Here is a 19282-nt window from a genome sequence, read left to right as displayed (position 1 = left end):
ATTCATTGTTCTACAAGTTCTTTGTGACGTTCCAAAAGGGATAAAAACAGAATTTAGAAGGTTTTATCATATTTTGAAAGTATTTTAATAAGGAAGCTTTATCCTTAAAATCACCCATATTTACAATGTAGTTCTGGTTGAGCACACATTCTTTTTCAAAAGCATCTAGGATTATTCTTCAACCACATATACATGTAACCTGTACTTTTATAAAGGTCATATCAATGCCGCTTCATTAGTTGCTTCTACCAGCAGAGGGAGCAAAAAAATATGTAGTCTGCCATTAAAACTAATCTATCACCTAACTTTATACTTGTTCAAAAGCCCTTTTACCTATAATATTTTAAACACAGACAATTATAGTTTAGAACTCTGTAAATTAAGAAGAACTTAATCACTGACTTATTTAAAACTACTCATCTTTACATGACTATCCAACCTGAGTCACCAATATCAGATTCACAACTACCTGGTTAGATTTTCACATCGTGCTCCTGACTAAAGTGTAAGAAGATGACTATCATATACCTTTCAGTTTTAGTAGATGTGCTGCAGAAGCAAGCACTGAGTACCCTATCTAACTGTTACAGAAAGAGTCCCCATGGAAGGCCAAAATTTACTGCTTACGAGTGCTAGCACAAGGTTATATCAAAACAAAGTCAAAAAGCAATCAAATGCCAAAATGGAATGAAAGAGAAGCTTTAGTCTTCTGCCCTCATTATAATTAAAAATTACATTGGTAATTAAATAAATAGGATAAATACAAAAAAAAGTCTATGAAGAAATAAAATAAGCTTAAAAACGTAAGGGTCCAAAGGCCTGATCTTACTCCCTTTATTTCATTCTCAAGGTCTTATTTAAACAGTAAAAGATATATTTATATATAGCTATATTGGTAACTGAAATTTTTTTTAACAAATAAAGAATCTTCACTAATGTAAGTGATAAACACCTAAAGGGACATTATGTACACAACCAATTACCTCATTTTCCAATTTCCTAAACTAACACCATAGAATTCCAGACCAACTGTGAATTATTACAAAAGCAAATCTTTCTGCAATGCTTTTTTTCAATTACACAATATACTATTTATGGCCCTCACTTTTCACCAGTATACATGTTTCTGTAAGTGTACTATGAGATCATCACTGCCTGCCCAACAGAATGAAAAGTACTTAAAGGGCCACACAGAGTGCCCATCTCAGGACAGGTGCTGGACAGGTGTCAGGCTCCTGCCCTAAGCCATGTAGCTTTACCTCCCAAGTATCATTTCTGTTCTTCAAAGGGGTATAAGGAACATGTATACCTGCTTCCAGACGAAAGATGGATTCCCAGTGAAACTGTTGGACATGGGCAGACAATGGGATGCTGGACTGTCTGACACTGTACTAACAATGTCAGGGTGCACTTAAATAAGAGACTGATAGAATTATGATTCCTTATGAAGGATTACACTGTTGTAACAATATGGAAGAATCGGATAGAGGTGTGTGAGTTTGGGGGAGGGGTGAATCCCAGCCTATACAAAATTGCAAAAATAATAATAATAATAATTTAAAAAATAAAATTATAAAAACAAAGGCAGTTCTAGCTGAATCTCATCAATTTAAGATTCGTACCTTGCACAACTGAATTTTGTTAGCTAGCATGCTTCTTGCTGTGTAAAAATTAACAGTGGTTTTACAGTCTTTTGGGTCTACAGAAATCCTATTCAATGACCCTTCCAATTTCTCTCCTATGGTCCCCTTGCTTTCTCTCCAGGTGTAGAACTCAGTACCCTCACATTCTTTCCAGTCAGTAACCAACATCTATGAGCAGAGTACTCCTCAGACTTAATCTTACCACTTGGATGCATTCAGAAAATCTTGCCCAAAGGCACAAAGTAGCTCACTGGGAAAGAATTCAAAGCCATTTCATTCCAATGCCTGCATTTTTAAACTAATACACACTACTAATTTGAATTTCAATATACTCTTAGAACTTCCCTGGGCATCAGAATCTTACACCTGAGAGAAAAATGTAAAGTTCAATGACCAGCTAAGTGGATGACAGCACAGCCCTACAAATCTTGGTTTTGCAATATTGACTTGAAAAATTTAAAGGACTCTTTCTAGCATAAAACCATTAACTACCCATGCTTTTGTAAATATTTGGGGGGGCATTTATTTCCTTTACTTCTCAGTAATTTTTTACCTACCTCCTCCATTTCAAACGAGTCCTTCTGCTGCTGGGTCAGAAGATTCCTTATGGAAGGGATTGGGAGCAGTGCACAGGGCTCTTTCTCAGGTGTGGACAGAGGGACATTTCTCAGATCACTGCTATTTTCTAGCACACCATGGCTAGCTGCATTGAGATTGTTATCTAAATCAGATTCGATAATGCCAGATACCTCACCCAGATTACTCTCAAGACACTGAGTTTCTTTATTTTGTTCAGTTTCTTGGTGGAAATTGCTATTTGCTTCATCAGAAAATCTGTCGGTGTCAGCATTTTCTGCAGCAGCCGTTGAACCACCTGAGACTTCCTCTTTCACTGTTGCCAGCAGAGGAGATGAGTCCTTCTTCTTTATGATCTTTTGAGACTTCTGGTCTATTTTATTGCCACTTTCTTCGATCACAGAGACATTTAGAATTTTTCCCTTTTCAATTGCTGGGGAAAGACTACTACTTTCCCCTTTCTCTGTTTTATCAACACACAAATTCAGTTTTGATAGTGTTTTCATTAATCGATTTGCAGTGTTACTTCGAGTCAAAGGAGGAGGAGATTCTGCCTCTTTGTTAGATGTCATGGAAGACATACTCCCAATCCTCTGCAGGGGAGTCCCGGAGACTTGGGAATATAAAGAGGAAAACGCATTGGCCACAGTAGTAAGCACTTCAATTTGACGAAAACGGCCTACGAAAAGGGAACAAGAATTATATAAAAACATGTGTGTTTACATTTCTCTGTGAATGTATTCGTATTCATATACATTTTTCTTAGAATTATACTACTATTTAGAACTCTAAAAACAACTTATATTTTGAACAAAATTAGAAAAACATTTTCCTTACCGAACATTTAAACCGCTCCCTTTACTAGAGTACTGGGAAGTGAAGATACATTTCAGTACATATCTCTAATCCTCAATAAAAAGACTCCCAATGAAAGAATTAAATATACCTTGGCAAAATGATACTAGATTTTCTGCTACTAAAGGACCATACTACTATGATAATATGGGGGAAATAGCTGCAGGGAGAAATGGGTAGGGAAAGGGAGAAGGGGAGGGGTTCCTATCCCTATACCTACAAAACATACTACATAGAAAATCATAATAATAATGTAAAAAATCCTCTCCATTTGTTGAATGGAGATATGAAGTTAAGATTCTCACTCTGTACACTAGAATTTACATCTTTACAAAAATCAGAACTAAACATAAGGCGCAATGACAATACTGAATAAACTTGCAAGTACTAGCTATTGATCTACAGCTGAGATCTGTGTTTAGGAGGAAGACTCCATTAAGATTTTTCCAAATGCTCTCCTAAGAAAATGAACACAGTATATATGTTGTTCCTAATTTAGGGACAAGTAAGGAGAAAGCATGAGGATATGGTTCTTGGAATAGCCAGGAGTAGGAAGTTCCATGAACAACCTAGAGAATACTAATATTCAAACCTAACCAAAGAAAAAAAAATAGGCAAAGATACATTATGGGCAGAAATGAAAAAATTAGCCATCCTCTCTCAGATTTAAGAAAAAGCACCTGAAATTGGTTGATGTCATTTAATGTTAAGAAGATCACTCCTCTACTTTTTTCCCCCATGGATAAAAGTTATCTGGAGGCAAGTATAAGGTTTTCCAAGTGAATTATAGTAACAAATAAATGAGGTAGAAATTGGAAAAAGTTAATTTCTTTAAATCAAACAAAAATGCAGAATAAGAAACATAACCAGTCTGTCAGTTACATCACTTACTTAACTATCCAGTGCTAGTCCTGAAAACTCCATAAACCACAAAACTCCTAAAGACTGGTCATTTTCCTATAGGTGTTATAATTTAGAAAATAATATGCTGACACTTAAAATCTTACTTGTTAAAGCATAGTTAGGGTTCTCTACTTCCATCCGCTGCATTTGAGCACTCAAAAATACTTTAATGTCTATCCCTCTGGCAAATGATGATGAATTAAAAAATCTGGAAGGAATTTTAGAAGCAATATCTGGTTCGTCCCGTCCAAAACCAAGATTATAAAGAATTTCTTCAGGATCTTCCTCATAAAGTTCCAACAATTCTGAAACACTACAAAATGAGAAAGATGAAAAGAGAAACATTGAGACACAAATAAGTCTTATAGTGCAAAATAAATCTTAATTTTTAATGCACATCACAATATACATGATGACATATTCTTGTTCTCCTAGGAGAAAAATCTTTTCTTCAGCTTCTGCTCTTTAATTTACTACTTATTTCAATAGCTTTCTGCATTTTAAATTAGTGGATATTAATACATTTAAAATGATGAATTAATTTTCTCTGGTTGCCAATGATGGAAAAAGACTTTGGACAGCCACCTTATTTTTGTTTTATTCTTTGGTCATTTTAAGAGTCTCCCTATAAAGCAGCTACTCTTAATTAAGGGACAAATGAGGGAGGAGAGGAATAAACAAATTAAGGAAAAACTGAGAAGTATTATTCAACTCTTTTCTCTCAAACTAATCAACATCCAAGCTTTCCAGGACTTGCTTAAGAAAATAGGGAACTCAAGATGGAAATTACGCAGAAGCACATTGAATTAGTTTCAGAATCAAATGCTAACATTCTAATACAATAATCTGGCTAAAAGTTTAAACTGAGCAGAATATGGGCACACATTCTGGCTTATTTTAATATACATTTTCAGGATTTTCAAGGTAACACGTTAAAGACACTTACATTTAAATTCCCAATTTTAAATTAGGAAGTTTTATTCTTATTTTTTAAGATTTATTCATTTATTTGAAAGTCAGGGATAGAGAGAAACTACCCAGCCTCTGCCTTTGGTGGGGCTAGGGCCAGGCCAAAGGCAGAGTCTCACATGTGGGCAGCAGGGGTCAAGTGCTTGGGCTATCTTCTGCTGCTTTTCTAAGGCCTTCAGCAGCAAACTGTATAGGAAGTGGAGCAGTATGACAGGAACTGGCACCCCCATCAGATGCCCACATTCCAGGCAGAAGTTTAACACATTATAACACAATGCCAGTCCCTTTGCTAATTTATGTTTTTGTCACAGTTAATTCAAATCCCTGACCAAATATTTTTGTCCTCCATAAACTGAAGTTACTCCACTATGGAATTCTTCTTCAGTGCTGCTATAGGGCTCAGGACACTCAGTAACAGATCCCAGCAGCACTACAAATGTTATTTGTTACTTTTCATTTAATCCTAATTTGTTTTTTAACATTCCTGTCCATTATGCTGATCCAGGAAATAGTGTGTTCCTCCTGATTTCATCATAACTGGCTTAAACAAAAAAAGCAATGAGAGCAGGTCATCTACTAAACCATGTAACTGCCACTTAGACGTCAGAGTAGCTTAGTTACCTTGACACTGTCCCACTGCTTTTTCCAGATCCAGTGGAATTCATACTTCTCCCCTTCTGATGAAATTGTAGTCTTCTCTCTTTGGCCAAGATATTATTGCTGTAAATGAAAGATTACATAAGCCTTTATTTTCGTGAATGTTCTTCATTTTTAAGAAAGAAAAAAATAGATACTGACCAATTTTCCATTTGAGCATCACTTTCATGCAGGTGGTTGGCTACAGGTAAAAATAAACAGAAAGAACAATTGTTAGGAGGACTGTAGCTACTTTGATACAATCATAAAATAAGAAAATTACTTACAAAATTATGCCCCTATGCCTAATGTGTCAGTGTCTTGCCTCACTAAATCAGCATAATTAAAAGCAATACACAGGGAAAAGGACAGGACTAACAAGTTGTGGAAGGTGCTTTTGTATTGTGGTGATGTGACACTGTGTTTACTTGCATGCATAAAATAAAACAACCTACAGAAAACTGATTACTTTTTTAATCAGGTTAGAAGTAGGGAAAATAGGCAGTACAGATTTCCCATGATGACACTAATTATTACATGTCATAGCTGTTAATGAAGAACAGCTCAAGTCAAACATGATTTGTCATTATTTAGGTATGGTTTTAGATAATTTAACATCATTTGCAATGTGGGATTTTTTTAAAGATTACAGGCAGGATATTTTTCCTGCACATAAGTTAAAATCTGGCACTATTTTTCCTTGTTTTAAAAATATATTGATTCACTCTCAGTTTATTTGATATTTTATCCACAACCTCAACAACCCAGTGCTCATCAAGGCTGCGTCATGACAAAACCAGGGCACCTGGATTCAGGCCTCCCACCAGGATGGCAGGGACCCAAGCACGAGTTCTCATCTGTTCCCTCGCAGATCACCCACCAGCAGGAATCAAAACCTGAGGCAAAGGAGCTGGGATAGCAGTTGGGTGCTTCGAATGGGTTAGAGATATCCCAGGGAGTAATTCCACTGCTAGGCCAAACACCCACCCCTGTATTCACTTCAACATAAATTTTCTTTTAAAAAAGGCCTTTCAACTTTACCTTAGATTAACAAATTCTGTGCAATAAATATTAACATTTGGAGTAAAGTGAATTCACTACATGTTAACATTTACAGATAAATACACAGAATGAAGTTAACTAAGTCTGTCTACTGGGGTCGACAGCATCCTATGTTGCCTCTAGATCAGATCCTGGCTGATGTACCTTGCATGGAGCTCCCTGCTAATGTGACTGGGAAGACAGTGGACGATGGCCCAAGAGCTCTGGCCCCTGATCCCACATGATGATGCTCCTGGCTCCTAGCTTTGGTTTATCCCAGCCACTCTGAGTGAGGCAGCAGACAGAGCATCTCTCTGTAACTTTGCCTTTCAAAAATGAATAAACTGGATCTTAAAAACAACACATCTATTTGTACACACTTGACTTATTCTTCATTTTTTATCTGTAAGGACATTAAATACAATGATTACATTTGCTATTCACCAACTTATGGCTTTTAAAGCTTTAATAAAAGTGGCAATTCTTTTTAAAAACTTTCCATTAATAATTAAGCTATAAAGCTATCAGTAACCTATTTAACTCAATGGAATAAAAGATGATCATCAAGCTATAAGAAACCTTTAAAAATACCAGAGAAATAGGAAAATAGGAAAATTTACATGGCAAAGCTTTATTTTGAATCTAAAGAAAAGTATTAGTAAAAATCTGTGAAAATTTTAAAATAGCACAATATATTTTAAATTGCTGATGGAGTCTGAAGGAACTATCAAACACCGATTTTAAGTTAAGTTCTACTAACTGCCATTTTCCCTTTGTCATTTAACCTAAGTATCAGAAAATAGAAGAAAGTGAAGACACGACACTTACATGCAAAGCGAGACAAACTGCAGCTGTAAGTAGGACATAAGTCTACTTCACACTAAAAATATGCTTCAATTTAGTTTTTCTCGTGTATAAATATTTAAGCTTCCTTCCTTCTTCAGGACAATTCTTGCTTAGTTCTACCACCAGTTTGTTACAAACAGCTCTTTAAGCATTTAACCCCCAAGGAAGGCAAGCATACAGACATTTCACAATGGTTTTTTGGAGTCATCCCTCCATGTATCCTGCAGGATATGCCTAAATGATTAACTGACAAAAGGACAGTATCACGGAACATATGGAGCCATTTTTAAAACTTACATTTGGATGAACATATTCATCAGTTCTTATGTTTTTAAACTACATGAACACCATTTTTTCCAACAAACCTTCAGCTCCCAATGACAAATCATCTTCAAAACTTCCTCCATTTCTCACAAGTACACCTGAAACAAACATTTGAATATTCATTCATTCTAATCTGTTTTCTTTCTCTTTCCTACCTCCACTGTTTTAGTAAAAACAAAGAAGCAAACATTTCATAAGATAAAGTAAGATGTTTCAGAAATAAATACACTTGGAATTTGTTTATATGATTTCAAGAAGTATAAACTTTTACTTCATTGTAGACACAGCACATTTGCAGCAAGCAAAATCTATAGGCTCTATAAATGACAATGCTTCTGAAGATCTTCAACTGGCTAAAATATCTTACCCAACTGTTTCATGGAAAACCAGATCCTAGAGCAACCATTCCTGCTACCCTCTTCATATGAAGTCAGGAGCTCAAGTTAGCTTTTCCTGACACTGTAAATGATTTTCTATGCCTTGACACTACCTGTACATTCTTGGTGTACTTTGAACTTTAGAATTCTATTCTGCACAGGTGGTAAAATATCAGGTGTGGCCATTTCAGTTAATGTAAGCAAAGAAATGCTGTACTGCAGATGATCTACTTCAGTCAATACGTATATCCATATTTTCGTTATCTTTACATTGCATATTTCTATTTTCAGTCTTCACAATATCTAGCTGGACAATAAAAATACACGGTTCACACTATAGAAAGGTTTGGTGATTGCTTTAACTGACCACTACTCTATGGTTTATAACAGAGTTTTGGCTTCCAGCTCACAACAGGGTATTTTATAAACATGAACATCACGTTTCCCACTCACACATAAACTTTCACCCAGAGCACAAATCAAGCAAAATCCTTGTGTAGAACAGACTTAGGAAGACAACATTCTCTTACCCTTCAGTGTACTGCTGCTCTGCTCATCCAGCGAGGCTCCCAAAGGCGTACTAAAACCACAGAAACAGAGGCCTGAGAGTCATCCAGAGTCATCTGGAGAGCTGTTCCCAACCGCCCTCCTTAAAGCTAGCTCTGAATCTGACTCTCCTCCCAAACACACAAGGAATGCAAGTGGATTACATAAATAATATTCCTACAAACTAAGCAAATACCTATAGTCAAGTCAGTGCCTAGGAATGATTTAATCACATGTCTGATTTAGCAGCAATTAAGAGCAAGAATGACAATTACAAATGATATGAACTGGCATTTTCTTTGCCAAAAAGAGAGAAAGAAAGAGAGAGAGAAAAGATTGACAGTAACACTTAAGAAAATTCTTCTCATGCTCTTCATAGAAATAAAAAATGAGAAGAAAACTTCACTTTAATAAAGTTAACCAGTTGAGTCTAATTAGAAGTGAGGCTGTTGGGAATGCCTTGTAGTACAGTAGGCTGAGCTACCACCTGGCAAGCCAGCATTCTGTAAGAACACAGGGTCCAGTCCCTCAGGCCAAACTTCCCAAGACGGATCCCACCCTGTTGATGTGGCTGGGAAAGCAGCTTGGGTTCCTGAACCAGCACTGGAGACCTGGAACAAGCTCCTGGTTTCCGCTTTCAGCCAGGCAACAATGCCCAGTCGTGGTCATTGTGAACATTTGAGGCATGAACCAATGGATGGAAGATCTCGCCTTCTCTTTGCTAAATCTGTCTTTCAAATAGACAAAAGTAAATCTAACCAAAAAACAAAAAAACAAACAAAAGAAAGGTAATGTGGCTCAAGTTTTCCTCAGCCTCAAGTCTTAGTTTATCACTAGTAGTTCTAGAATTTCAGAGCACCATCTAGTGCCTCTTCGACCTCCAACAGCTTTTTTGTCCAATATTTATTTTCTGCTTTTAAATCACGATTTCTTTCAATTCCTAACATCATTAAACAATATAACTTAGAATCAACATCAAGAATCAGTCACTGCAAAAATGTTTTCCGCATTCTTGAAGTTGATTTGACAGAAGTTCCTTTGTTCAAATACAAAAATGCATTTTCTCAAAAGTAAGTTACAGTAAGAAACATGTTATTTTCTACTCTGTGATACAAACTTTTCTTTAATAACACTTTTTATACCTGTCACAGATTCAGATCAGAGATGGAATCTATCATGAAAATACTTTTTACTAAGATGGCAATTAAGTAAAATTTCCTGTAAGAAAATATACAATGGCAGTTCCCTGCAAATCAGTGGTTTTGATATATAAAAAAGCCAAAATCAATTATGATGATGATATAAATAAAACCTTTAGGCTACATTTTCACATATATTTTACTAAAACCCTAACACATGCCTTTAAAAGCCATTCTTTTTCCCTTCAGGCTGCACTCTTAATCAGATTAAAACACTACAGTACTTCTCAGCAGATGTCTCCACATGTCTGTGCAGGAGCAGAAAATGGCAAATAACCAGAAAACAACTGGAATTCTCCTTCAAAAAAAAAAGGACTCTTAGTTACCTATCTAGTTTTTCTTACATGCTAATTCAAGCAATTTACTTCCACTTAAAAAAAGGAGGGCTGCTAAATTAAAGACTCCCTGAAAAAGAAAACATGATATCTTTTTCGATATGAGTAGCAATTTTTTAAAGACTTATTTTTATTATTTTTATAGCAATTTTTTTTTAAAAAGCAGAGACTGAGAATTTATCAGGAAGGAAAAAAAATTATCTCCCAGTCATTTCTGTGTAATCATGAAAAAGCTGGGAGCACAAATCTGGGCAGAAGTCTAAAATGGTATTTTATATCATTTATATCATACACATACACATACATAGTTGCACCATTGTGGCAATCCAATTTGTGATAACACAGCCAGTATTAAGGCTGCTTGTTCCAGCTGTCCAGGCTACAAATGAATGCCGCTTTTGTATAGAATAGGTGCGACCACAGGAAGCAAGAAGGGAACCTGTGAGAGAAAGGGCAGCAGACTACAGCACATGCCCACAGAAATCCACACCAGCAACAAAACTTCCGGAATTTTTCACACATGACTGTGTCTCCGTGAGTAGCAACAGTTGCCTATTTATCCTAAAAGATGCACTTGTGGGTATTTAGTGTCTATTTGATGCAGTCTTACACAACCTAAATTCCTATGCATGAAGTGGATGACTTGAGCTGTCGGCTTTTAAAAATCTTTGCAGGTATACACTTTAAATCAAAAAATAAACTACTACAATTGTAGTGTGAGTGTTACACTTATTTTAAGATAGCAACCATAATCCTGTACTGTATTTTAAGTTGGACTGTATTTAAACCAAAAGTGAGATGGGAGGGTTTAAAAGACCTGAGTGAAAGTCATAAAAGACCTTCTTCTGACACATTTCTGATAGGACTGAATGAAAATAGCAAGGTCAACCTGGGGTGTAGGCATGTCAAGAGCGCGCCTGCCCGGTGCACCTTTAACTGGAAGAGCCACGTAGTTCACCAGACCTCGGAGTGCTTGGGACACTCCCAGGAAAGAGGAGAATTCCCAAGTGGAAGAATCAGTACCCCTGCAGTCAGTTCATCAAACAAGGCATTAACAACAGCAGTGCTCAATAGCTCATGTGTCTTTAGGGAAGAAATGTAGCTAGCACAGGAGAGTCAAACCAGAGAAAGCTTCCACGATTCTGAAACCTCAAGCAAGTATTAACAGAAGCCTCAACCGAGAAGGCAAAGACAGTTCAGACAGCAACATGAAACGGGTTAAAAAGCTGCTCTCTATCTATAAAAACTTTACAAATACCCAGTAAGTTGGAACACACTGGAAACAAGTTCCTTTTCTGCCGTCAGATTTAATTGCAACATGATTTCACCCCTGCGTTCTATCAAACATTTCTTGTACCAGCTGCCAAAGCATGTAATTAAACAGATTTGTGCAGTCTGAATGCTTCCTAAGCCCTATTTCCCTTCAGTGAATTCCAAGGCGATGTGACAAGTTCATGTCCAAGACACAAACTTCAAATGCAAACTGCTAGCTTCAACAGCTCTCCAAACCGAATAAAGGCACAGACCGAAAAAGCTAGCGAGGAATCCTTCAGTCAAGGCGAAGGAGCTAAAGAGCCGGCAAAGGGATGATGACTCGGAGCCAGACGCACACACACGCCAGACCCAAAGCAAAATCAAACATCGTGCAAAACGTGAGCATTCCTTCACAAACTCCCATTTCCCAGCCTCCAGTCTCCACTCGCCGGCCGTGCACCAGCACAGGTCCTCGGCGCAGAGTTAACGCGGTCACCGAGTCCTCGGCAGCACAGCTTCCATTGCTAATCGCTCGGAGAGGAAGCTATCGGCTGGGCTGGCTTTCCGGTTCACAGCTCGCAGCGCCCACGGGACCCGCGGGGACGATCCCGGGGGCGCGGGCGGCGCGCGCCAGGACTCACCGGCAGTCCTTGAGCCATATCGCGATCTTCTCGTTGGGCACGTTCCCTGAGGGGCAGAGCGAGGTGGGGAGGGGGGGGGACAGCGCGTTAGCGACCCCGGAGGGACGACGGGGCCACCGGGCGCACTCCCTCCCAGGCAGGACAAGGTCGTGCGGCCGCCGGCAGCCCTTCGGGGCAGCTCGTCTGCGTGCCCGGGTGCGGGGGAGCGGGCGGCAGCCAGGTGTCTGTGTTGACGCACGAGATGCCTCGCCAGGCGCGCGCGTTTAAAGGTCGGAAGTGTCCCCTCTCCTCCCCCTCCCTGGCCTATCAAGGACCGCGGAGCTTCCAGAAGTCACAGCGAGACCCTCCCGGGGGGCCCCCGACAGCCCCAGCCCCGCGCCACTCACCTCTGCCTGCGGCCGCCGGCAACTTGGCGCCGGGGAGGTCCTCCTCGTCGTCCTCGTCCTCGTCCTGCGTCGTCGCTTCTGTGGACAGGTCCTCCGTCTCCGACGCCTGCCAGGAGCTGCGGCACTTGGCCCAGGCCTTCCTCCGGCGACTCGCCACTTGCCACTCCAGTTCCTCCTCCGCCTCCGCGGACGCCGCCAGGGGTCGGCTCATGGCCGTCCCTGGGAACCGGTGGGCTCCGCTTTGCCCTTCAGCCGGGGAGCCTGCGGGAGACACGGGCGGCGGCGGGCGGCGGGGGACCCCCCGCCCCTGCTGTCAGCGCCCCGGCCGGGCTGGGGGCCCGGGGGAGCGAGAGCGGGCGCCGCCGGAGGAGGAGGAGGAGGAGGAGGGGACAGGGAGGGAGGGAGGGAAGGAAGGGGAGGGAGGGGGCGGAGGACCGCCACTTCACATGAAGCCGGCCGGGGCGCGGCGCGGGAGCGCGAGTGGCCCGAGCGAGCGCGGCAGGGAGCGGAGAACCGGCCCCGGCTCCCCGCCCCCGGCTCTCCGCCCCGCCACCGCCCGGCCCGCCTCGCCTGCCCTCCCGCCCCGCGGCCCAGCCCGGCCGCCTCGCCGCAGCACGCCCCTCCCTCGGCGGCCGGCCCACGCCCCCTTCCGGCCAATTGGGCCCGCCCCCCGGCGCCGCCGCCGCCGGAACGAGCGCGGGGGCCTCGCGAAGCTTCGCTCGGCTTCCCTGCCGTCCACGCGTGCTCCCTCACGCAGAGGTAGCCCCGAAGGGGGCAGGGCTGGGTCCCCCGAGACGCCCCCCGCGGGAAAGCAAGCGTCTGCGTGAGCTCCTCAGACGCCTTCTTCGAGGCAGAGCCCGAATGTAAGCCGGGTCTTCGAGCCTGACAGAGAGGCGCGTGACTGGCATTGTCAAACTCAAAACTGGGGACCGCCGAACTTCCTGGCGGGCGGCTCTCGGGCTTTAGGAAGTTATTTAAGCGCGGTTACGCGGGGCGTGGAAATAAACTGAGGGGAATCATTAAATGTGGAAGTGTCACGCTGAAGTTGGACGAACAGAGTGGCAAGAAAAAGAAGGCATGACTGGAAAAGAGAGATTAATTGGCTCATTTTGGTGCTACAGAAAAAAAAAGAGGAAACAAATGTCAAACTTCAGAATGAAGTTTCAAATGTGCCGAAGCACTCCCTTTTGTTACTTTCAAAATCTCCTTAGCAGAGACTGGAATGCTATGCAAAATCTGATACAGTATGACATGGCAAGCAACAATGTTTCCCTGAGCTAACTACACATTTTATGTAAGCCTTCCAATATTTTTATTGTATTTGTTTACATGCTGAAGAACAAATTAGAAAACTGTTTTATCTTCAGAGGAAAATATTTACATTTACACCATATTTTAAGAAATTAATATTTCATTTGGAAATGATTAAGGCCAGAGCACATCATCATAATCCCTAACAACCAAAAAAAAAAATGAAAATCCTGTCATGGATTGCTGAGGAGATCAGAATTTGGAGCATTTAGAATGTAGGATGCTCGTCAGGTGATATGGTGCGTGGTTTTTATTCTAGTACTTTCTCGTAAAGCATGTATGGTATCTGAGTAGCATCCTCAGTATATCGCTCCTGGTGTCCAATTCTCAGAGCTTCCCTATTCCTTACTAAAATCAACAACTTCTAACGTGTTTTCCAGGACCATTATAACATTGTCCCGGGCCAATTCTCTGTGACGTGTACTCTATCAGAAATTGCTTTCGTTGAGACTTTAAGTTTCAGCCTTCAGGAATGGTGTGTGGCTGGTAGCTGAATGGCACTCCATGATAGGCCAGATTCCAGCCTCCCGGAGGGAAGCTAAGAGAGGGAGTGAAGAAGGTGCCTGAAGATGAGGCGTGGGAGAGACACCACAGACTGCACAGTTGTACACAGCGCCTTAGAGCCCAACCTTCCCCCTGGTGCTCAGATGACTCTGTTAGCCCCAAAGGCTGTGATTGCTTCTTGTCCCTCGCCTCTTAAGTCATTCCTGCTCTGTCCAGTGCCTTGGTGACTGAAAATCCAGCTCAGACCAAGACTATTGACTCTGTCCTGGCACCGCTCGGCATCACTTCCCTCCCACTGTTGCTTATGCACAACACAATGTCTGCAGTGTGCATTTCTTCGATGGAATGTGCACAGTGTAACTTACTCTGGAGTGTATCTCTGGCTTAAAGAATAGTTCTCAGTATTTGTCTTGCACCCCTTGCTTGCACACATTTTGTACAATGTTGATCCCACAAGCAAAACTAAGTCCTCGTGATTATTATTATCTTCATAAGAGGCATTAAGGCAGGTAAAATATTTGCTATGTGTTCCTTTTTCTAAGACCTTTTGTCTTTTATTTGGCTTTGCTGTTATTTCAGCACAGTTTTAGGCAACAGCAAAGAAGTCTTAAGAAAGGCAATAATGAGCCATAGTATATCTTTAACAAGTGAGCAGTAAGAGTCAAAAAAAGTTCTAGCAAACAATATTAGAAAAAATTAAGACATTTATCAATCTCTAACTTTTTTTTTCTACATGGGCCATTTTTAGTTTGAGGATATGGAAATAAAAGGAAATTTCCATGAAGTATGACAGTGTCTTGAAAAGTAAAGAATTTTGGTTGTACTGTCAGCTTGAGATATTTTAAAGTATCTATGATATTTCAATTTTCAATAATGAGCGGTACATATGAGGAGACTCTAGATACTTGCTTTTTTCTCCCTCCTCAAACAACTGTAGATTTGCAGATCAACTGTAAATGCACATTTTAGACCTCCATGTATAGAATACTGTTTAAGTCACTAATGCTTACAAACTAGAGGGAAAAATTAATTTGTGTGAAACACGGAAAATTCCATTTAGTGCAAAGAGTTGGATTTGTGATATCGCACTAAAGTTTGAAATCGTTTTCCTCTTTTTCTAGCTGTGTCTTCAGACAAGACCAGTAATATCTCTGGTCGTCACACTATTCATCTGTGAAATAACAATTGTGATAGCTACTTCCCCAAGATGGTGTCATGATCATACAAAATCAAGTAAGTGCTTACTATACATATTAAAGTAATTTCAGTGTAGAGGGGAAAATAAATGAACTTTATATGGTGGGTTAGCGAATTAGTAATGACACCTATTCATGCTTATGAAGCTGGATTTTGAAATTGGCACAAGTTCAAGTTTGTACAGAATACATACTCTGTCAAATTAGGCAATATAAAGTGGGAACAGGTTCCTGGATTTAATTGTTTAGGCATTTTTAATTTTCCCAAACCTTAATACAGGCTTCAGAATAGCAAAGGAAAATGTACTATTAAGAGGTCTAAGGTATTTTTATTCCAGTTAAGATTTTTTTCTTTGGTAATAATTATGCAATCAAAAATTTTATTTTGTGCCTTAAAATTTTAATAATTTAGATTCTGATCAAGGAATGAAAGAGTTATAAATATACCAAAAGTTCATTACATATTAAGACAAAATGGAGTTAGGACTCATAAGGTAAGTAGGATTTCACATAAATAGAGGAGCATTTATTATTTCAATAAAATTACCTGGAAAAAGAAACTCTACTTGAAAAAAAACTTGGAAAATTATGGGTTATACCCTCCCCAGTTATTCCACATCTACTCTAAGTCACAGTGTTAAAAAAACTTAAATGTTAAAAGCTTGAGAAGTATTCAAAGCTTATTTTAAAACACAATTTTTATTTACCCAATAGTTCTGAAAATCATCTTGACAGGGATGAGGGACCCTGTAATATCAGTAGGAATCCCCTTGAAAGAGCTTACAAGGGGATAAAAGACAATGAAAGGAAAATGTTGATCATTGAGAATAATCTTCAGATCTTTCAAAGATTTATTTGTAAAACATGTAAATGAGATATGACAAGAAATAATTTGTCTGACTTAGATTATGTCTTTGATGGATTCCTTAATGCCACGGCTAACCATTCAAGTATTTTTAGCTGTATTTCTGCTATCATACGTATTTTAAACAAATTATTTACTCTTAGGGTTTTTCATATTTTAAAAGTTTCAGTGATTGTTAGATTGATTCCCTTTCCTCAAAAGGAAGCCCTGCTATTTTGATTTCTTTCATTTTCCAAGGCATACTTCAAAAGGGATGGCAGGTGTTAATGCCATCAGAATTCAGCCTTGCAAATTATTTACATGATCTGAGTAAATCCTCCTTTTACACACGTTAGACTTGGGGCATGTTAAAGCAGCGTGTCAGTTTTGTTGCTGATTCTCATAGCTCATTTTCCTCAGTTTCTCACATAATCCTCAATTTCTCTTCTCTGGTGTGAAACCTAGAGGCCAGTTTTTCTTCTCAGTGCCTCATCTGTGATATATCTGAGTAGCAGGTCTCATCTGTTTTTTCTCAACACTGTAGTGAAGCAGGATTATACAAGGTTGCATGAATTTGTGAAATAGCTCAAAGGAAATTTTTAAATTCTCTTTACTGGACATAGGTATAGAGAAGAAAGGAAAATGTTTGAAATTCTTATATGAATTTATTAAATTCATTGTTAATGTTCATTTGGACCAATCTTTTTAATTTTCTTAATCTGTCCTAAAAAGTTGCTTTTAAGTAACTCTGATATTTTGGATCATAAAAGCTTTTAGAGAGGTGTGTGTATTGATAGCAAATGCTTAGTCTATACCAAGACCAATTGATATTAAGGGTTTTCCTGCAGAACAAAGTTAATAGGAGACATCATTATCCAGTCTCCCAATACTAATGCCAGCCTGTGATGTAATCGCCCTATTGATTCACTTTTACTGCCTAACATTAGTTAATTTTCCAGTTCCTGTATTCGTGGGAACTGTTTAGAACTTCTAGATATTATGTGAGTTCACTATGCATATGAGAATGTTTGGAATTCTGTATTGTTATATAACTCTCCCTTCCCTCCCCTTGTCCCTTGCTGCCCCTGGCATTTTCTAGAGATCAATAAAAGGAAGTCTGGTCACTAAATAAATCAATTATCTACTAATACAGTTGGATCCTGAAAACCTATAAAGAGTACAAACCTCGTAGTGGCTCCTTAACACACACACACACACGCACGTCTTCTAAAAATGCTTTTAGAGTGTTCTTGAACCTGAACAAATATAACTTGTACTGGCCTCTCCCACCACGTTTCCCTTCCCTAATCTCCCTTCTGCAGTGCCTTCATGCCCATCTCAGAACAAACACAATCAGCATTCAAAACAGGACCTTTACAAGTTGAATAGAGTTATTTTGGGTGAGTCATTGAAAACACAGTACAAACCCTTTTCTCACTCACCAGAAATGCGTTTTTAAAAATAAAGCCAAAGCGAACAAGGCTTGGCAAGCCTGAGGGTGGACAAGTGGGGAGAGAACACTTCTTGCCAGACTCAGGATACTGGTAAACCAGTTTTTAGTTAGTTTTTTTTTTTTTTTTTCATTTTTCAACTCCATGTTTTCCCCTTACCATCACCAACTGCAAAGTACCAAACTGTGTGGGTAGAACATCAGAATGGTAAACTTCATGTCAGCTACCACTGTCATGCTAAGTAGCACAGGTAGATCCACAGTAGCTTAGCCACACTTTTAAGCCTTCCATTTAGTCTTTCTTTAACTCAGAAGCTAAAAAATAGATTCATTTGGTAGCCCCCTCTTTTGATTACATGATTTTTTATGAAATGGGGAGTTGTATATGAATTCAATATCCAGTCCTTCAAAATTGCATTTAAAATAAAGTGAAATTAGAACTAGTGTTGTGGTGCAACAAGATAAGCTGCCACTTGTGATTCCCGTATTGGAGTGTCAATTCAAGTTCTAGCTTCTCTGCTTCTGATCTAGCTCTCTGCTAACGTAAGTGGAAAAGTAGCAGAGGTGACCCAGGTGTTTGGGTCGATTCCTGCCACAAGGAAGACCCCAGGTGGAGCTCCTGACTTTTGATTTAGACCTGATCTAGCCCCAGTTGTGGCCACTTAGGTAGTGGATCGACAGAAGGAAGGAAACATTTATGCCTTTCCCCCTCTGTCATTCTACCTGTCAAATAAAGAAAATAAATCTTAAATGATAAAATGAAACCCTATAAGGGCTAACCAATCATGAAATATTGGATAGATTTAGACACAGAAAATATTGAGGTAATTCCTAAGACATTTTAAAGATTAAATTGATTTAAGAAATAAAACTGTATAATGGCTTGATAAGTTTTAGTTTATTTAACCTGAGATAGTCAATATTTGTACATCAATGTAGTTTTTTTTATCTATAGAATGGGATTACTTACCTTGTATCCTGCAGAGATGTGTCTAACAATACTGTAAGCGATTTCTTTTCCACAACCTGCTATGACATCTCATGAATGACAAAAAAAACCCCTAGAATTAACAAGGAAACATTCTTAAACACATGATGCTAAATCAGAACCCTTGCTATAAAATTTAATAGACCCTAAAAACATCTTGAACACTGGTCAACCCAGCATGTTATTGTGAACCAAATACCACAGATTTGTTGGAGTCCTGTAGTTGGAAATATTGCTCGTTCAAAGGGGTTCCATGACCAAGTTGCGGGAACAAGCCAGGCAGCAATGATTTCATCATGCAGTAATTATCCTTGAACTCCCTACAAATTATCAGTTTCCACAAGGCATGGTAACAGTTGTTGATAAAGAGAGTGAAAACTCTGTGCTAGAAAGTTAGTCTGGCTGTGAGAGTAGTAGGGTCAAAAGAAACAAACAGGTATTTCCTGCTGTATTCATAG

The 19282-nt window shown here is 39.6% G+C and overlaps 1 protein-coding gene across 3 annotated transcripts in view; it reads right to left on the bottom strand.

Annotated features, from left to right (window-relative positions):
• ITPRID2 (ITPR interacting domain containing 2) overlaps positions 1–12860 on the bottom strand; it is a 32522-nt gene extending 19662 nt beyond the window's left edge. Inside the window, exons 1-8 of one of the 3 annotated variants that reach the window (XM_040971817.1) lie at positions 12532–12860; positions 12146–12191; positions 8701–8750; positions 7835–7891; positions 5745–5784; positions 5568–5666; positions 4082–4290; positions 2201–2898 (exon numbers count right to left, since the gene is read on the bottom strand). In XM_040971817.1, coding sequence (XP_040827751.1) covers positions 2201–2898; positions 4082–4290; positions 5568–5666; positions 5745–5784; positions 7835–7891; positions 8701–8750; positions 12146–12191; positions 12532–12742 — 1410 coding nt within the window. In that variant the 5' untranslated portion in view covers positions 12743–12860. The remainder of the gene's footprint in view (positions 1–2200; positions 2899–4081; positions 4291–5567; positions 5667–5744; positions 5785–7834; positions 7892–8700; positions 8751–12145; positions 12192–12531) is intronic. The other 2 variants (XM_040971819.1, XM_040971818.1) reach the window with 2 other exon arrangements.
• Positions 12861–19282: the final 6422 nt, after the last annotated feature.

This window comes from Ochotona curzoniae, unplaced genomic scaffold, assembly GCF_017591425.1.
Source record: "Ochotona curzoniae isolate NIBS_2020 unplaced genomic scaffold, NIBS_Ocur_1.0 contig_2210, whole genome shotgun sequence".
Taxonomy (NCBI): domain Eukaryota; kingdom Metazoa; phylum Chordata; class Mammalia; order Lagomorpha; family Ochotonidae; genus Ochotona; species Ochotona curzoniae.
This window is presented reverse-complemented; position numbering and strand designations above follow the sequence as displayed.